We start from the raw sequence: 18,879 nt of genomic DNA, 5'->3' as shown, positions 1-18,879 counted from the left end.
TTGACATTTTGCAAATTGACAAAAAATGCACATGGTTACATTTTGCGAACACACACAAGTGTTTGGTCAACCAAAGGACATGGTTGGGTTTTAAAAAAAAGTAACAGAATTTGGCTGTACAGTCCTTCAGGAAGCGAACACAGGCCCCCCCAGTTGAAAGGCGGAGGTTGTTGGACTAATCCACCACCCCTACCAGCCGCCCTACTCAGACTTCCACTGCCTTAACTTTGTCCTGCCTTGTGTCCCCCTGATGCTGTCTTGTGCCGCTAAACAATAATGGCAACTGGCCAGGTATCATGGTTACGTGAAAGGATGGCTTTTTTCGTCAGTGTCTGACGCCGGAAGTCACTGAGTGCCAGTTTTCAACTTTTTCAACTTCAGAGTGAGACCGAGTTGATGGAAAAATGTCTGTCATTAACTGTGTTTGCAGTGTTTCAGTGTTTATCTCTGTTTCCACACAGGTAAGGACATCATTGCATGGATTACCAACAAGATGAAGAACACTACAGAAGGTACAGTGCTATAAAACTCATATTGGTTACTTAAACATGACATCACCACATGTCAGTTATTTTAAAAACATACTGTGTCATTTACTGCCTCACCTATGAATTTCCTCTTCTTGTCTGTGTTCCAGAGGCTGAGGTCTTTGGCACCATGTTAGTGGCCTATGGCTACATCTATCCCCTTCAGAACCACAAGAAGCTGGTCATGTGCAATGACACCAGCCTCTACCGCTTCCAGGTAAAACTAAATCCTAACTTCTCCTTTGCTGCCAATAGTTGGAATCAATGTTGCATTTGAACATCACAGAGAAACAGGATTTGGAACGTATTTTCCTTCACTAAAGATAGACTCACTGACTGTGGTAAACAATAACAGCATGGCCTAATCACCAGCTCCTGCACAGCTCACTGCTGATGTTTTGATGTCATCACAGTAAGCTGTTAAGAAAAAGCACGCTGTGACGTTCTATCATAAAGTCAGTGTGTGATTTATGTTCAGTTGAAACAGTGTGTTGGAAAAAGACATCATCCTAAATGTTAAAACCAATCTCACACTTCGTAGAGATGAGCTATTTTAAAATTCCTCTTCTTTCTTTATTTATTCATTTACTGAAAGAAAAATTACTGATAACTCACAGCAATTCATGGCTATTATTTGTGAGTTTAAATATACTAAAAGTGTAATACTTTGTACACAAATCAAAAATGATGACTGAGCTTGAGACACACCAAACCAGGAGGACATTTGGCAAGAAACTTCCTGGACGTCTACATGGTATATAGGACAAATGAGGAACTTCTTCAGGTTAACATGCAATCTACAAGTGCACCATTTTTTAAATTCTTTATTCAGCCATCAAAGGGGTGTGTGGGCGCCCATGGGCTGAGACCTGACCTGGAAGAATCTGACTAGCCCTGTCTGATCTGAGACACAAACCTGACCTAAGATCTGAGACTATGTTTTTGTTTTTTGCGTTTCTTTCATGAAAACAGCAGCATGGCACTGGGCATGTAGGTCTCAAAATGAGAGGTTTTCAGGCACGTTGTTGGCCCATTACTTTGTTAAGGCAGCAGAAAGCGATCATATCATTGAACAACAGAAACCATGGTCTAAACATTGACGGAGCTCAAGGCTTTTAACACAAAAGTAAAATGATGGCTGAAACTGAAGCAAGCCTGTGAACATTGACTTTTATATATTATTGTACTCATTTAGTGTACTGCCCTTTACTGTTTTGTGTTTTTGCTTATTGTTTATGTCCTGATTTTGTGTTTGTCTATATGTTTTGTATATTAATGTTTCTGAACTGTTTTTAACTTTGCACACGAACTCTGTTTTAATAGCAAAAGCCTAACCAGGGACAGGGGTTGCGAATTAGCTTCAGCTAGAAACTTGTATGCATGACATCTGTTTTGTATTTTATATGAAATAATGTTTAATGGATTTGTCCCTGATCAATAAACATCTAAATAAATAAATACAGTCAAGGGGGCACTATTTAAATGATCTAAAGCACATGCATGGTGCAAGTGAATTTGTCCGCTGTCTGACTCTGCATTAAAAAAGATGCTGTGCACATTTACACACAAGGAGCAGCGTAACTTTAGTTATAAAGGTTTAGTTCTGTTTCCTCTGTCAAGCTTATATCTACAATATTTAGTTTTGCTGCCTAAATGTCCCACAATATTTACTGCAGTGACATTACTGCTCTGACCATAGTACTCAGCAGAAAACTGCTCGCTTCTACATTTTACCACAAATAGCAGTGTGCCAGGTGCAGGTGCAGGTGCACCTGGCCTTTAAAGGGAATGGGTGATGACACTCTGATTGTACCATGTTATGTCCAAAACACACCTATGATTCATTTAGCGACTAAATACAACCCGTTTGCCCCTTTTGCCTTACTTTGTGTTGTTTAACTGGCAAAGTGGAGCTGGACATGCCCTAAATGCACATGTGCCATGCACTTTAGACCATGCGCTATATTATCTAAATAGGGATTAGAAAGAATGCATCAGGCATTACAGATGGGCATGTCAGAGACTGTGGCAGTCATGGCCAATTACACTCATTACTTTCATCCCCTTTAAACGCAGAGCTCTGTCCATCATGACGTACTGGCAGGAATCCTGTGAAGTTTTCCTCAGAGAAAACTTTTTGCTGTCTGGAAAGTGCAGAATTTCAAATATGAATACAGCAGCTCAAATATCCTGGCAAGATCAGAGGATGACTCTTTTTTAGCTTTTCAGTAATTCATGTTGAAGAGCCTACTGACTCAGTGTATTCTGTGTGTCAGAAATAATAATTGTCTCAAACCTCACATGGCTGGTGAAATTATTGTTTACACCTGCAGCAGTGTCTGGTTTGGTTTTAGGATGTTTTTTTTTAACAGTAAGGCCCTCTTTCCTTTTAAAGCTAATCTTTTTGTTTACACTGTAACCTGCTCAACCCGTTCTCATCCCCAGGTCATTAAACACCAACGCTATGTCATGCCCCTGTCACGGCAAAGGCATCCTTCAGCATTTATGTGTTATGTTATATGAGACACCCTGGGCTTTCAATTTAAAGTTCATGGACACGAACTCCAATGTAAACCCATCCCACCAATGTACTTCTATATTTTAACACAAAACATGATATTTTTGTCAATCTAACCAAATAAATCTGTTGCCTAAACCTAACTGTGACCATTTCACAACATGTGTACCATGAGTTACAGTGTATTAGAGCTATACATCACATACAGACACTAAAGGGTGTTTCTTGAGATGCGGAGGGACATGACAAGTCATTGGTATTTGATGACCTTAGAATGAGAACAGGTTGTATTTAACCAGATTTTACAACCGCAGTCTCTGAGAGCAAAAATAGAAGTAATGTGACATTTCTGTAGCAGATATTTAAAAACCTATTCATCAATTAAAAATCATGTTTATTAGCAATTATAATGAAATTAGACAAATCCATAAAGTATAAGGCTAATAAAACAATGTATAGATAGACAAGCACTAATACTGTCTTTCCAATCTAAACCTTTTCAGACCCCATACTTCTGGCCTACTCAGAAATGGGTTGCAGAGGACTGTGACTATGGTGAGTACATTATGTTTAATGGGGTAGGGGTTAATTTGAAGAGGAAAATCAGGGACTTCAGCGATCTTTTAGGATGGACCCTGATCGACTGTTGTGTAACAAGGCACAAACTATGTGCATTGCTTTGAAAGAAGATACTTGTGGTTTTTAATCAAATTCCAAAAGTGACTTGACATATCTGGATGAAGAACATCAGTAAGAGGCACTTTCCCCCACTTCAGCTCAACTGACTATAAGCAAAGTACTGAAAAGAGAAGTCTAGATGAGCCTTTTGTATAACTGGATAAAATATGTAAACAAGACAGCTGTGGAGTCATATGGAGGTGTATTTTTTTTTTTGGACAGATCTAGGGTAGTAGTTTCTCCTTATTTCTGCAGCCGGGCTAAACACATTCCATCTGTGTGCTGGAGTTGCATATGAAACTGATATCAGTCTTTTTAATAGTAGTGTTTACATTATACAACTGTTTTATGCTTGTAACATGTGTGATCATTAATGACTTTTGTTTCATTCTGACTGTAGCCATTTACCTGGCAAAAAGAAACATCCGCAAGAAAGGCATGCTGGAACCCTATGAACAGGTTTGTGAACAAATACAAAAATAAACATGTTAGTATGTGTGTGTGTGTGTGTGCTTGTGGAACAAATGTACCGTTTTCATTGCATGTGAAGCAAAAAAAATGTGAAAGCTAACCCTGATTAAAGGCTCGTTGTTTCCAAAGGAATTTGGTCTCTCACATCTCTGTTAGGGACCTGAGAGTCTGAACCAAGGTCTGAACTATCGTGCTACACTACTCACTTGAACATTGCCTGCCAAAACTTCCTGTAATTTGTCCTAAAGTCTGAACCATCCCAAAGATGTTTAAACACCAGAGATGAACTGAACCATAGTTCAGTTTGATCTGAACCAAGACCACCAATTTTCGTAGGATCAAGTTTCGGCTGTTTGGTCCGGACCGTGGTCTGAGTCAGGTCTCCCACATTTATTTTTGCTTCAGATCAAACTGAAAAGTCCCAAAGTCCCTTGGGGCCCTTTTATACCTACCTCGTTTGGTCCAGTCTTTTGGACTATTTAGTTTGATCTATGGTGTGAATTGTTTCTAGTGGGAAAACATTTTTTGGATGGTTTGGACTTTCGGAGCAATTACAGGAATTCTTGGCAAACAAATTCAAGTGGCAATAGTAGTGTAGTGTGTCAGTGTGCTGTGAGAGTGTGTGTGGCTGGTCAGCAGAGAGTGACGATTACTGTACTTAAGCTGCGTTCACACCAGGCTGGAATAAAACAATTCAGATGAGTGAATTACATGTAAAGTCAATATAAAGACCTGATTAGATGCAAATTCTTGCCAGGCAGCATGATGGATGCGCCATGAATGACTCGAAATAGGCGAATGAAGCAGTGTGAATAAACTGAATAACGCAATTTTGTGACATACACTTTTTTGTGAGAGTTGAAAAATCTGAACTTCAGTGACCAAATCATGCTGCGATAGACAAATCAGCATTGAGATCCTTCTGGGACATATGACGCCGGTACCAGCGGATGTTTGTCAGTTTGTCAATAACCAACATAGCATGACAAAATGAGTCGTGGTAGCACATGAGGAGAGGAGGAGACGATTTTATAAAGACTCAAAAGTTCAGACACCTTTCAATAATTTACAGAGAGAATGAGAAGGAGAGGATATAAAAGGATGGGATCCTGTCTACAAGCCAGTCAATGTCAAGTATAGGGAAATGTAGCTCCCGCAGATGATGACGACAGGATATGGGTATGTCATGTATCGTTGTTTAGTGCACTGGCATAATTGCAATGTAAAACTCAAACCAGGCAGATCAAATGTATACATTTAACAATGGAACAAAAATGCAAACCTTGACTTGGACTTTGAGGTGTGAAAAGGCCCTTATTCCTCTGACTGTTGGATCTGTCTCCTCCTTTACAACTTGCTGCTCCATATTGTCTCTGTATTTGTATTTTAAACAGGCACATTACAACCACCTCCATGAATGGCTGAACCACAAGTGGGACTTTATTGTGATGCAGGCCACTGAGCAGTACAAGTAGGTGAAACCATTACAGCTTGCTATTCAATCTCAGGGACTTTCTCTTTCTACAAAATTATTATCTAGGGGGTCATTCACTTTACTTTACCCTGTGACAGAGCAGTAATTCTGGTGAGCAGGTTTTAAGTGGAGAAGTCCTTGTCAGATGTGTGTTACTGATAAGTAAAAGATTATTGAGGCTTTCTTCAACCTGTTTCATGATATCTTCAGCTCTCTGCAAACTCCACCATAATCACAAACTTGTTAACCAGGCACTTGTGTCCTCCATGTGCCACCTCTGCAGCCATCATAGCACTATAGTTAAATTTTACAGTGAAGCCAACATGAGTAGTTCATCAGTTATTCTAGGCACAGACCTAATAGCATCTGAGCAGGGTTACATATTCTATAACACTGTTTTAGTACCAGTGCCAAATATATAAAGAGGAGCCAGAAGAGATGTGGGGAGTGATGGCAACAGTGGTGCCACTGGTAATCGGAGCACTCAGGGCTGTGACCCCCAAACTGTGGCTTGAGAAGTAAGATGTTGTACTCAGAGACAAGTATAATCAGCTCAACTCACCAATCTGTGACACCCACACCTTCCTGATATTTGTGTGTGTGTGTGTGTGTGTGTGTGTGTGTGTGTGTGTGTGTGTGTGTGTGTGTGTTTCAGGGCTGGTAAGGAGAGAAAGAAGCCGGATCGTGTGGTGTTTGATTGCCAGGAGAGGGCTTACTGGATAGTGAACAGGCCACCGGTCAGTGTACACAAAAATTTAAATGCAACACTTTTGTTTTTGCCCATTTTTCACAGGTAAAAGTTAACGATCTAAGACTTTTTTATACACTCAATAGATATCTTTTGCTCAAATTTTCATCACAAATTAGTAAAAGTCCGTGTTCGTAAGCCCTTCTTCCTTTCCAAGATAATCCATCCACCAGACAGGTGTGACATATCAAGATGCTGGTTTAACAGCATCATTACTACGCAGGTGTGCCTTGGGATGGTCACTCTAAAATGTGGAGTTTGATCACACAACACAATGCCACAGAAGTTAGGAGGGAACGGGCCACTGGCATGCTGACTACAGGAATGTCCACCACAGCTGTTGTCCGTGAACTGAATGTCCATTTCACTAACATAAGACATATTTTGTGTTTCCCTGAATTTGGCAGTACATCCAACTGACCTCCAAGTACATCCAACCAGGGGACTTCTGCACAAACTGTCAAATGTACTGCCAAATTCACAGAAATGACATTGGGGATGGCTTTTTGTCACAAACAAAAAAACATTCAATTTACGGGCAACAGCTGTGGTTGACATTCCTGTAGTCAGCATGCCAATGGCACATTCCCTCAAAACTTGGGACATCTGTGGCATCGTGCTGTGTGATCAAACTGCACATTTTAGAGTGTCTTTTTATTGTGACCATCCTAAGACACACACCTGTGTAGTAGTGATGCTGTTTAACCAGCATCTTGAGATGCCACACCAACACATTCTCACCCCAAGTCATCACATATCACTGCTTTGTCAGTTGCCTTACTTGCCTACATATTGTGCACTAGGTATCTTCTTGAGTCTGCTGTTGACATCCAGACTCCACTACCAACACCAATAGAATGTCAAAAAAAAGCATGGGATTAGGTTTAGAAAAAAAACATCATGGTTTTGCTTTGAAAGTCTAAGGTTTGATGGACCCATCCACCAACCCTCCCGCCTGCCCTAAAGGAACTTCCCAGCTCCTTATTTATTATTATTTTTATCCTTATTCTATGTTGGCAGCATTTCAACTTGATGCCATCTAGCAGTGTATCATACCACCACAGCAGGTGCTATCTGGCTGCGTTATGAACTGAAGCCACGTGTCACCGTATCATATTGCTGCAACAGGAAAAGGAGAAATGCTCAGTAACACAGATTTCAACAAATTTGTGACTTCAAGTGAAATATATCTACTAAGAGCACTAAAAATTTGAAATCTTTAATTTAAATCTGCGAAAAATGGGAGCAATATATATGAACCATATAAATGCATATTACTATATCTATATCTACATTAGCAGCAGAAAAATGCAGATATATTATTTTGACCGTACATTATTCATGAGTCTGTCTTGGGTGTTTACAGCGTCGTACTCACAGTGCTTTGGACTGTGGTCCAGAGCGTCTCATTGATCCCAATGCAGATGAGGTAACAGGTCAGTAAACACAAAAACATGCACACACACTCACACACACACACACACACACAAACACACACACACATAGAGTGGAGAGATTGAGGTCAGCTGGTCTTCTAAGAAACTTATAGGAGCTTAACCTGGAGAGTAATACTGCTGGACTGATCTCTACAGACACATCCACTTAGTGACTCTCTCTTAATCTATCACTCCTTTCTTCTCCTCTCCTCCACCCTTCATTTCTCTTTCATTTCCTATATTTCCTGTCCTTTTAAACAGATCCATCCACTTTTTAATCATACCCAACACAAGTAACAAAGCAAGTCATTTTTGCAGATTTCTCATATTCTGCACTGTGTTATTGACAGTGGGTGAAATTGGAGCTTTGTACACCCGTGTAAATTTATTTATTTGATACATGAATGCAAATCTGATAAGTGTGTTTTTTTGGTTGTCATGGCAGTGACAGAACACTTTGACAATGCTCTGATAGCACTACTGTCATTAACACCTGCTCCATAACAAAAGCTTATTGATGCTGCAGCAGTTAGTGCCAAACTGATGGAAAAATGTGTCTGAAGCAAACATGAAATATTTGACCGTGATGGCCATAAGATTCTAGTATAATGAAATTGTCAACGAGATTCTTGTGTTACTGTTTGAGGTAACACTAACATTATAATTCACGGTAAAATGTGAGAAACACTGTCCCAAGCAGTCTGAGAAGCTTCTATTACTTTCCTTGGAAGAAGTTTGGCAAACCTGCTGCTTGCGCTATCTCAGGAGCGCTAAGTTGATTTAAGGTTCTTATCAAATCCAAGAAAGCTTAGGTTGAAACGTGTTCTACAAGAGGACAATTCCCTTCATGTTAACTTGAAGGGGACAAATTATTTCCATTAAATGACTTCACTTTTACTGTTCCAGAATACACTGTAGAATACACCGGAACACATATAGTGTAGAAATTAAAGAAAAGATTTTTAAAAAAAACAAAACAAAAAACAAAAAAAAACCCCATACCTAGAATGAGCAGATAAACAACCAATGGAAGCATTTTGTCAGAAGGTTCAAGATGTGAAGAGACCTCTCTTTGTCCTTAAAGGTAGCAAGGAAGATTGCTACTTTGTTTGTGCTACCCCCTTGAACATGAATAGATCACTGAATAGGCCAACCAGGTACAGGCCCAGTGGCCCATGGGGCCCTGAAGTGATAAATAGATTGGTGTAGTCACCGATGGTTTTCATTAGGGATGTCATAACAACAAATACTCCTTTAATTCTTTACATGATATTGAATTGTGTTTGTTTGATATTCTAGACTAGCGTTGTGTCTTGCTTTTTTTTTTCAGATTATTTGTGGATCTCATTTCAGCTTCAGATACATTTAAGCTTGTAAAGAAAAAATGTGGGCAAGTTTACTGTTGATGCTCCTATCTTGAATTCAACAATATCTTTGTTAACCAATATTATATTGTCTGTAATATGCAAAAAATTAACTGTGAATTATGCTCAAACTGTAATTTGGAGAATCTAACACAATGATGGTGTTTTGAATTGTATTAGTAAGTGCATCACCTATGTAGTTCTTATGTGAAGAGAACCTTTATTCATGACATTTCCTTGTCCTGTCTGTTTCTCTTTCCACAGATCTCCTTACAGTTATAAAGATAAGAAAGTAAAGCCTTAAGAAAATAAGATAGTATTGAGTGTTTTACCCAAGTTCTCATTTTTATGTGTAAATTACTCTCTTAAACTTGTATTCCATGTAGTCTTTAGTCAGTCTCTCCAGGAAGTTGTGATGTTGGGATTGTAATGATTAATGTATAATCAACTAGACACAGCATAATTGTCGAGGTTTGCAATTTTGTCTAATTCCTGCAATAATTCCATAACAAATTTGTCATATGGGAAAAATGCTTACAATTTTTACTTTGCAGCATAAAATAGGTCTATAAGACGAAACAAAACCAGGTCAATCCAATGAAACCTACAATTTCAACTAGCCAAGTTTAGACATCTTCATGTCTCCACACCGGCAATAGCTGGAATGCCTTGAGAGATTTTCCTCAAATTTGGCACAATGTCCACTTGGATTTAAGGATAAACTAATTAGATTTTGGTGGTCAGAAGTCAAATGTCAAGACTGTAACCTGATGCGTCTCATTCTTGTGAACACGATAGCTCAACACCTTCAGAGAATCCATTTAGGCTCAAGAATGAACTGATAAGAATTTGGTGGTCCAAGGTCAAGGTCACTGTGACTTTGTATTCATCTCATTTTCGTGAGCACAATATCTCAAAAAGGCCTTGAGGGAATTTCCTCAAATTTGGCACAAACTTCCATTTGGACTCAAGGATGAACTGATAAGAATTTGGTGGTCCATGGTCAAGATCACCATAACCTGATCTGTCTCATTCTCATGGACATGATGTCTGAGGAACACCTTGAGGGAATTTTTTTTTCAAAGTGGGCGTAAAATCCATTTAGACCCAAGGATGAATTTATAAGAATTTTGTGGTCAAAGGTAAAAGGTCAGGGTCAGTGTGGCGGTAATCTAGTTCACTCTTTCCTTATTACACAGGTCTGTAGGCAGGATCTTACTCATAGTCCATTTTTCTGAAAAGCTCCTGCAAAGGTATTAATTTTATGCTGCAATAATCACAAAAAAAAACAAGATCAAGAATCATTTACCCTGGAGGGACTGTTTTTTTTCCCATCCTTCCATTTGTGCTTTAACAGCAGTAGTTTTCTGAGTAGCTTTCTTTAGGTGTGATGCCTCAGGATGTTCCTCTGTGCTCAGTCCTCTATTATAGCTACCTATATACATTGTGCTTTTCACAGGAGTATGAGCCAAACAGTCTATTCCCGTGTAAACATTTTTTTTTCTTGTTTTGTAGAAAATCACCTTTGACATGTACAGACGCATGGTAAGTCACAATTTTTGATAAGTAATGATGTTTAAAAATACACACAGTGATGTAGTATCTGATTTTATCACAGCACCCGCAAAATCCCAAATGGGCACCTGTCTCCAGATTTAACAGTGGATAGTTTGATATTCTCTGATTTATAAAACTTTGACACAATTACAATTTTATTTGTGTTTCTCTTTTATTCTAGAACATCTTCTATCAACAAGCTATCATGAGGTCAAAGGTCAAATCTAGTGTGTCCCTCGGAGCGTAAGTTCCTCTGATTTCTTATATATTTGGGAATCGTTCTATGACTGAAAAATAATTTGAAGGGTTTTCTTGCAACTTTCTAATAACTATGAAATCCATATCTCCTCATTACATGATGATTATATATAATGAAATATATATTTTAGATACAAGAACAGGAGTTTTAGATTATCAGCATTTAGTGACCATATAAACAATGGCTATACCAGTTAGAAAACGCTAACATGGAGGATCTGTGAATTCTACTGTTGTCATAATAGTTCTGTCTCTGCAGACTGGCCAAGTACATCACAACCTACAAAAACCACGACCCGTTCCTGGCTCCCTGTCTACCCAGCAACCCCTGGCAAACGGACAATGATACATACTGGACTCTCAACATGAGACGGTGAGGACTGCCGCATTTTCTCTTTCTGTCTGTCTTCATCTTAAAGATATATAAAGATTATCACTCTTAAATAAACAGCACTCTGTGATTGTCAAGCCCTTCAGACCTCTACCATGAATTTAGATTGTGAACTCTATTTTAGATTTGGATGGAAACCTGATTTTGTTACCTTGCAATGTATTGTTTTACCTTGTAACATGGTGACTATAGAGCTATTTGCTCTCCAAGGGGCCAGCAGCAAACTTTAAATAATTTCACACAAACATTACGCCAGCTTGTCATCATGGCCAGAGATTTTAACCATGCGAATCTGTAAACTGTCTTGTTGAAATTTTATCAACATGGAAACTTTGCAACCAGAGGACTGAACAGGACTGAACAGGGCTGTTTCTAGAATTTGAGGATTATTGCAATGCTTATTCATGCAGCCTGGTATCTTACTTACCCTAAAACCAGGTGTTTTTGTTAACTGTCCAGATAGGGGTGGGCGATATATTAATTATACTCTATATCTTGCAGCTTGTTCCACATGGGATGTGTAAGATGACAATTTTGCTAACACTGAGTACAAATTGTCACACCATTTATTTTAGGCTACCAGCATGAGACTCTCTTTGGTGTTTCCATCCTTTCACTCCCTCCAAAGGCTCTCTCCCTCAAAGACACTCACACACACAAAAAAAAACTGGCAAACTTGAGTCGTCACAGTCATGTCTGAGTAGTAAGACTTCCAGTGAATGACTCAGCCTGTGTTTGTGTCCAGAGTCGAGGTTCCCACGAAGATGCGAGTCGAGCGCTGGTCCTTCAGCTTGTTCGAGCTGCTGAGCGACCTACGAGGCCGAGACGATTTTAAGGTTTTCCTCAAGAAGGAGTTCAGCGGTATGTATCATTAAACACCTTTTATCTGGAATCATGTTAAACCTGACTGAGCATTTCTGGGATGGTTGAGTTTAGGGATGTTTGGTATTTCTAAACACTCTCTAATCTAATAACAGTCACTCTCTCTGGAACCCTTGCCCTTGTTGTGGGTACATTGGTAATCCTGGTCCTGATAATGTTGTCAGACACTTAAAAATCTGAGCCTGTCAGTGGCAAAAACACACACTTTTGAATGTAAATTGATGGTGCTCAATTGCCTGCAGGGATTACATTGCAATCAGTTTTGATGCTGCTAGCCGCAGTGGTATATCTCAGCAGTTGACCAGTTTAGAAGTTGTTGTTCTGATTAGTCATTTAGACACAAAAAGATGAAAAATATAGTTTTCAGGTTGAAAAATACAGAAGTTACCCTTTGATGCAGGTATTGGGTAAAAAAAAATAGAAAAAGTAGAAATCTGTGTCCAAATGTATATATTGTATGTAAATTGTGTATGTGTCTCAGGGGAGAACTTGGCTTTTTGGGAAGCAGCTGAAGAACTGAAGTGGGGAACTGCATCTTCCATGTCATCAAAAGCTGAGTCCATTTTCAAGTAAGAGAAAGACAAAAATGGACTCTGTGTGTGTGTGTGTGTGTGTGTGTGTGTGTGTGTGTGTGTGTGTGAGAGAGAGAGAGAGAGAGAGAAAAAAAAGATTACAAAAAACACTTTTTAAATAATAATGTGGTACCAATACAATACAATACCTTTAAAGAAAAGTTTCTATTCTATTTTTGTTTTTTCAAAATGACTGGAAACACAAGTCTCCCTGCTGGTAACTTAGACCAGCAGTCCACTGTAAGCGAGGTTGATGTGTGTTTGAGATATCCACTGTCAGATACTAACTACTGGCTCACATGTACATGTACACGTGTCATTCTTTTGTTATGAACATTAAGAAGAGAATCCTCTGGAGATATTCACATATATCTGTCTGTATACTGTACATACAGTATGCTGATTGTGCTCTGTCATAGTCTGCTGTGTTATGTTCTTGTTCTCTTTAACAGGTCATTTTGTCCTTTTCTCCATCATTCACCATTTGTCAGATAGGTCTTGATCAAACTTTAAGGATCAGTGAGTGTCACTGCTGCTCAGGTTTTTCTCAGAGGACATGTGTACTTTGTATGAACAAAAATTGTTTGATATGTACAAAAGGAGCAGACTATGTACACAACTGAGGCAGGGCTGTACACAAACAGCATGTTTGTAAGCCATAAAGAAACAGAGTCTTTGTTATCCTCATGACTCTACCCTACCCAGGCCTACCCCTAACTCAGTTCTAATTAAGCATTCAATTTAAAAACACGTGGGTGGTGGGAGTTATCCAGCACTGTACTGTGCCATATTTCTATGCCCCCGTGCCAGTGATAGTCATGGCCGGAGGTCAGATAGTCATGTTTTGAGTTGTCCATCTGTGCGTTCCATTCTAGTAAACCTAAGGGAATTACTTAAAATTTGGCACAAATGTCCACCTGGACTGGAAATGGACTGATTAGTTTTTGATGGTCATACGTCAAAGGTCAAGGTTGCCATAACCTTGCATTCACCTCATTCTCATGAACTTGATATCTCAAAAACAGCTTGAGGGAATTTCTTTAAATTTGGCACAAACATTTACTTTGACCCAACAGTGAACTGATTGGATTTTGGTGGTCAAAGCTCAAGGTTAATGTGGCCTTCCATTTGTCTCATTCTTGTGAACATGATATCTCAAAAACACCTTAAGGGAATTTCTTTAAATTTGGCACAGCTACTTGGACTGAAAAATAAACTGATCAGAATGTTGTGGTCAAAGGTCACTGTGACCTCACAAAATATGTTTTTGGCCATAACCCAAGAATTCATATGTTAATTATGACAAAACTTCATACAAATGTCTAATAGGATAATATAATGATTGATGACATTTTTATATTCAAAAGGTCAAAGGTCAGCTTCCCTGTGACATCATATGTTCTCCATAAAAAAACTAAAAACTTTTTTGGCCATTATTCAACGTCACATCTCAGGAACAGAAGAGGATACGTAATTGGTGACATTCATCTTGGGTCCCCACCTTGAAACTGAGCTGATAGTAAAGGTCTTCTGTGCTGCTGGGGGTAAATGTGTGTAAAGCACCAATGTTTTTACAGACATGAATGTAAATTGTGAGAGAAACTTGACTGGTGTGTGGAAGCATACAACATAGGGGCGTTAATTCTGGTTCACACTTCCACTGCATTTTACATTGCAGGATATGTATTTTGGCCATTGCCATCTCGGATTCTGAAGTAGGCGAGATAACCCTAGCGCTATCTGCGAGCTTGGTTAGCATGGTGCATTTACAAAGCAGGTTAACTGTGGTAATGCTAATGCTAAGGCTAATTTTTGCCGGCAAAAAATAGGCTTAAAACCACAAAAAACAAAATGTACGTACAAACTGGAAAAACTGGTTATCCTTTGAGGGTTGAGTACAAACAAATGCTGAGCAAGACTTTTGTAGGTGACCAAAATGTTACAATTAACTTTCATAACCTGAAATCACACTGAAATAGCAAAAGCTGTAGATACACCCATACTATATACCCTTGATTATTTGCAACTTTAAGCCTTAATGAAATGCAAATGGGGGAGTCATGAAAAAATGCAAATGATTTTAACTAATCATCTTGCTGCATTAGTGTAGAAGTGTACCCCAGGACACTGTGACATCACTGTTGGATGAGGTTACAGGTGCAACTGCTTATCTGTCTGTGCCACACCCAGCAGGACTCATCAGGGATGCTGCCTGTGGTCAGGGGTGAAACTGACTGAAACTTTCAATCAGAGAGGACAGTCAAACCCTGCTGTGAAATTACCTTTTAAATGACATTTTCATGAATAAGTAAGAAACAATAAAAGATGAAGTCAGGGAAATATCAGATTTCCTGAGGTATCATTTATTAAGACTTTCACAGCGGAAAAAAGGCACTCTGCTCTCAGGGCTGTGTGGATGTGGGCTGATCAAAACTGATTCATGTGCTGCCAACATCAGCAAACAACCCACCAACTGCCATTACCTTTTTCCAACAGAGCCACACCCAGTTCAATCCAGATAGAAGAAGCAAGAGAAAACACAAATTCAGAATGGGAAATATTCTAACGTGCAGAAAACAGTGTGGACCTTGTCCCTCATATAGCCGACTGAGAACATAAAGTGTCCGAGCCGGTTGACCCTGAGTGTCTGTGTGTTCAGGACCTTCCTGGCCCCTGGTGCCCCCCGCTGGATCAACATTGATGGCAGGACAATGGGTCTGACAGTGAAAGGGCTTGAGCATCCTCACCGCTACGTGCTGGAAGCAGCTCAGACACACGTCTTCCTGCTCATGAAAAAGGTGTGTCTGTGCGTTGTTTTTAAGGAGGCAAAAGGTCTCTGTTTTCTGACCTCAAGCTAATAATGCATACAATTCACCTTTTATGGTAGTTAATACCAATAAGCATCTGACAGTTAAGGGTATGATCTACTGGGATGTCTGGCTCTCTGTTCTATCTATCTATCTATCTATCTATCTATCTATCTATCTAGATGGTTTCTAGTATTTAAGGTAGTTTCAAGTATTCATTTTTCTGATAAGTTTGGTTTTAATTAGTTATTTAATGCTATGAAACAGGGATTTTACAGCATGATTGACAACTGTGTGAGGCAGTTGATGAGCTGACATTCAGAGGTGCTGCTCACAATTGGCCGGATCGGTGTAAGGGTAGGAAACTTGATTGTGCGGAGATTGTTACTGCTCAGACTGCTCAAAATGGTCCAACACTACTTGGCCTACAGAAGTTACCAGATAAGACATTGTTTCTTTAAGTCAAGGCTACAGCATTTAATATTTCTGTATATCATTTGTGATACAAATTATGTCCACATTTTCAGATTAAAGGCACTTTTGTTTATTGAAGCTAAGGTCAGCTGCAGTCTCATGTTCTTTCATTGTTACAGGATACTTTCTTCCGTTACCTCAAGTCACCAGTATACAAAGACATCCAGAAGAAGGCACTGAACCCTGAGGCTCATAACTTCAGGTTGGTGACTAATTCCTACCTTAACTTTCTAATATCTAGCAATCACTGCACATGAATACATGTTGGCCACATGTTCACCATGTTTGTTTTCCTTATGTACATAAGACTTCAAAATATTCGTATGATTCTGCTTGACATGTCTGCCTCGCAGCCGGGTACTTACTTATGCCAACACTCTGTATAAACTGAAGTATTTGTCAGGTTTTATGACAGATTCAAAAACACACTAACCTAAATGGGCATTACAGCATCTACTTACAAGGTCAGAAAAATGCTTACAGGCTAAACAAGAAACTTGCAGCCTGAGCTTAAAAATGCTCTTGGCAGTGCTTCCAAATAAAATAACATACAATGGAATTTGCAGGCCAAAAACTAAAGGTGTTAATATGTTTATGTTTGCATACTAGTTGCATGATTCCAAGTAGCTCTACACAACTGCCAGTATGAAGTTTATCATATTAGAAGAAGTGGGGGACTCTTACTGTGAAAGTAATGGGTAATGTGAATGTTGCGGTGGTGCCTGAAGTGAGTTGTTAATATGGCCGTTGTCAATAAAGGAGCAGTTAAATCACCTTAAAAAGTTGTTTTCTTGATAAGTAACTAATGGTACATTTGAACTCTGTGCATTATCCAGAATAATGTGCACAAAGAAAAAGGTTGCTGTTGAACTTGTCAGCTTCTGAAGCTTTTGAAATTTGATTCACCTCTATTGCGCTGGTGTAAAGGCAAAAATCTCAGAGGCGTATGTCCATCTTTTACCATGGATAAATAAATGAATATGGTTTGGCAAGATATTAGAAAAAATGTTTTATAGTTTGGAGTAACAGATCCTTTAACCATTTAGGGCTGCTCAGTGAACATATGGCTATTAAAACAAATCCTAACTTGATGTCTGCCTAGGACCAGGCTTGCTTTTAAGAACTGTTAACTATACTCTATGTTTACACTGTCACTATGCCTGAACCTGCTTCTTTAAACCAATTAAAAGCCACTGACAGTACTTTCCCTACAAATAAAGGCTTTCCCATCATACTGAGTTCATCATGTTTCTGTTTCCACCCTAGTCCAGCCCAACTGGAGCAAAATGCCAGTAACCGAGGCCTAGGCATCCATCCCATCATCCTCTGGCAGCAGGAGGAGCAGGAAAAGGCCAAGATAGCTGCTGCCTCTGTTCCTGTCGATGTCAAGGCTATGATGAGCAAAATAGACAGGAATAAGTAAAGACATATAATATGTGTGTGTATGGGGTTCCACATGTCATGTCACACGCAAAGTACGAACACAGGAACCAGCCCTGTTAGAGTGTATACACTGTACAGAGGAATTCACTTTGCTCTTCAGGGTTATGCCAATGACTGTTGTTCTGTTTTAGCTAATTAACAAATGTGAGAAATCCAGTTTTCATTATGGAACGATTACTAAACAGGCCTACAACACACAGGCCCAGGGCTCTCCTCACAGTGTTTGAAATGACTGTTTACATTTCTTGTTGAAAAAGTCAATCAAATGACAACTAAAAGGATGCAGAACGACCACAAAAAAGAAGTCAGAACTACAAAGAGACATAAAACGATCACAAAGGAAGAAACAACCACAAAGAGCTGTAAAATGACTACAGAGAGATTCAAAACAAAATCAGAGACTCAAAACGAGGATCAAAAAGACTACAAAGATACTTAAAATGTAAAAAGAGACTGAAAATGAAAAAACACGGATGTGAAACAACTGCAAAGAGACTCAAAACGACTGCAAGAGACACACATGACTACAAAGAGAACAAACAGATTCCAAATGACTATAAAGATACTCAAAACAAAAACAGAGACTCAAAAAGACTACAAAGAGACTCATAATGACCACAAGAGACGCAAATGACTATGAAGAGACTCAATATAAAAACACAGAAATGCAAAACAACTGCAAAAAGACTCAAAATGAGTACAAAGAGATTCAAAACAAAAACAACGGGACTATGAGCTTTTTTTTTTTTTTTAGAAAATGATACAGCAGTTCCAGAGACTTGCCACAAGTATTTTGTGTTTCTATGCAAATAACATTAATAATGTCAAAAGCTGTATCAAGAAATCAAATTTATCTCATGCTATATACAACAAAATGTTATTATTGTGTTACATTAGCCACTTTATCCAAAACCAAGCCTATTGCTAGTCTAATTTTCTCTAGAGCTAACTAAACAGCATTTCTTTTCTTTAGCTGAGCTTGTAATAGTCATATTTTTTCCATGCATATTACCCCATACCACACACTATTGTGTACATTAGACGCTGGCTTGTGTTGCTGCTGTACATATGAAAATAGAATAATTGTGGCTATATATACTGCTGTCTGCAAAGATGTTTAATCAGATTTAAGATTAATTTCTTTATGGAATATTTTCACAGTATGTGTATCTGGTTACTTGGGCAAATTTAATAAACGAGAACAAGATAAAGCAGCCTTTAATTGCATTGTGTGTGTTGATAGTTAAATCAGATGTGAAAACTGTTGAAGTTGAAGGAG

General features: G+C 38.9%; 1 protein-coding gene across 1 annotated transcript in view; it reads left to right on the top strand.

Annotated features, from left to right (window-relative positions):
• rgs9a (regulator of G protein signaling 9a) overlaps positions 1-17,950 on the top strand; it is a 30,291-nt gene extending 12,341 nt beyond the window's left edge. Inside the window, exons 3-17 of the mRNA XM_049561282.1 lie at positions 462-512; positions 638-744; positions 3,549-3,600; positions 4,124-4,182; positions 5,589-5,665; positions 6,324-6,405; positions 7,783-7,845; positions 10,732-10,761; positions 10,955-11,016; positions 11,291-11,404; positions 12,168-12,283; positions 12,786-12,873; positions 15,536-15,674; positions 16,277-16,359; positions 17,424-17,950. Coding sequence (XP_049417239.1) covers positions 462-512; positions 638-744; positions 3,549-3,600; positions 4,124-4,182; positions 5,589-5,665; positions 6,324-6,405; positions 7,783-7,845; positions 10,732-10,761; positions 10,955-11,016; positions 11,291-11,404; positions 12,168-12,283; positions 12,786-12,873; positions 15,536-15,674; positions 16,277-16,359; positions 17,424-17,580 — 1,280 coding nt within the window. The 3' untranslated portion in view covers positions 17,581-17,950. The remainder of the gene's footprint in view (positions 1-461; positions 513-637; positions 745-3,548; positions 3,601-4,123; positions 4,183-5,588; positions 5,666-6,323; positions 6,406-7,782; positions 7,846-10,731; positions 10,762-10,954; positions 11,017-11,290; positions 11,405-12,167; positions 12,284-12,785; positions 12,874-15,535; positions 15,675-16,276; positions 16,360-17,423) is intronic.
• The last annotated feature ends 929 nt before the right edge of the window (positions 17,951-18,879 follow it).

Source organism: Epinephelus fuscoguttatus, linkage group LG19 (genome assembly GCF_011397635.1).
Source record: "Epinephelus fuscoguttatus linkage group LG19, E.fuscoguttatus.final_Chr_v1".
NCBI classification, from domain to species: Eukaryota; Metazoa; Chordata; class Actinopteri; order Perciformes; family Serranidae; genus Epinephelus; species Epinephelus fuscoguttatus.
The sequence above is the reverse complement of the archived record's forward strand: the minus strand, read 5'-3'. Positions and strand labels throughout refer to the sequence as shown.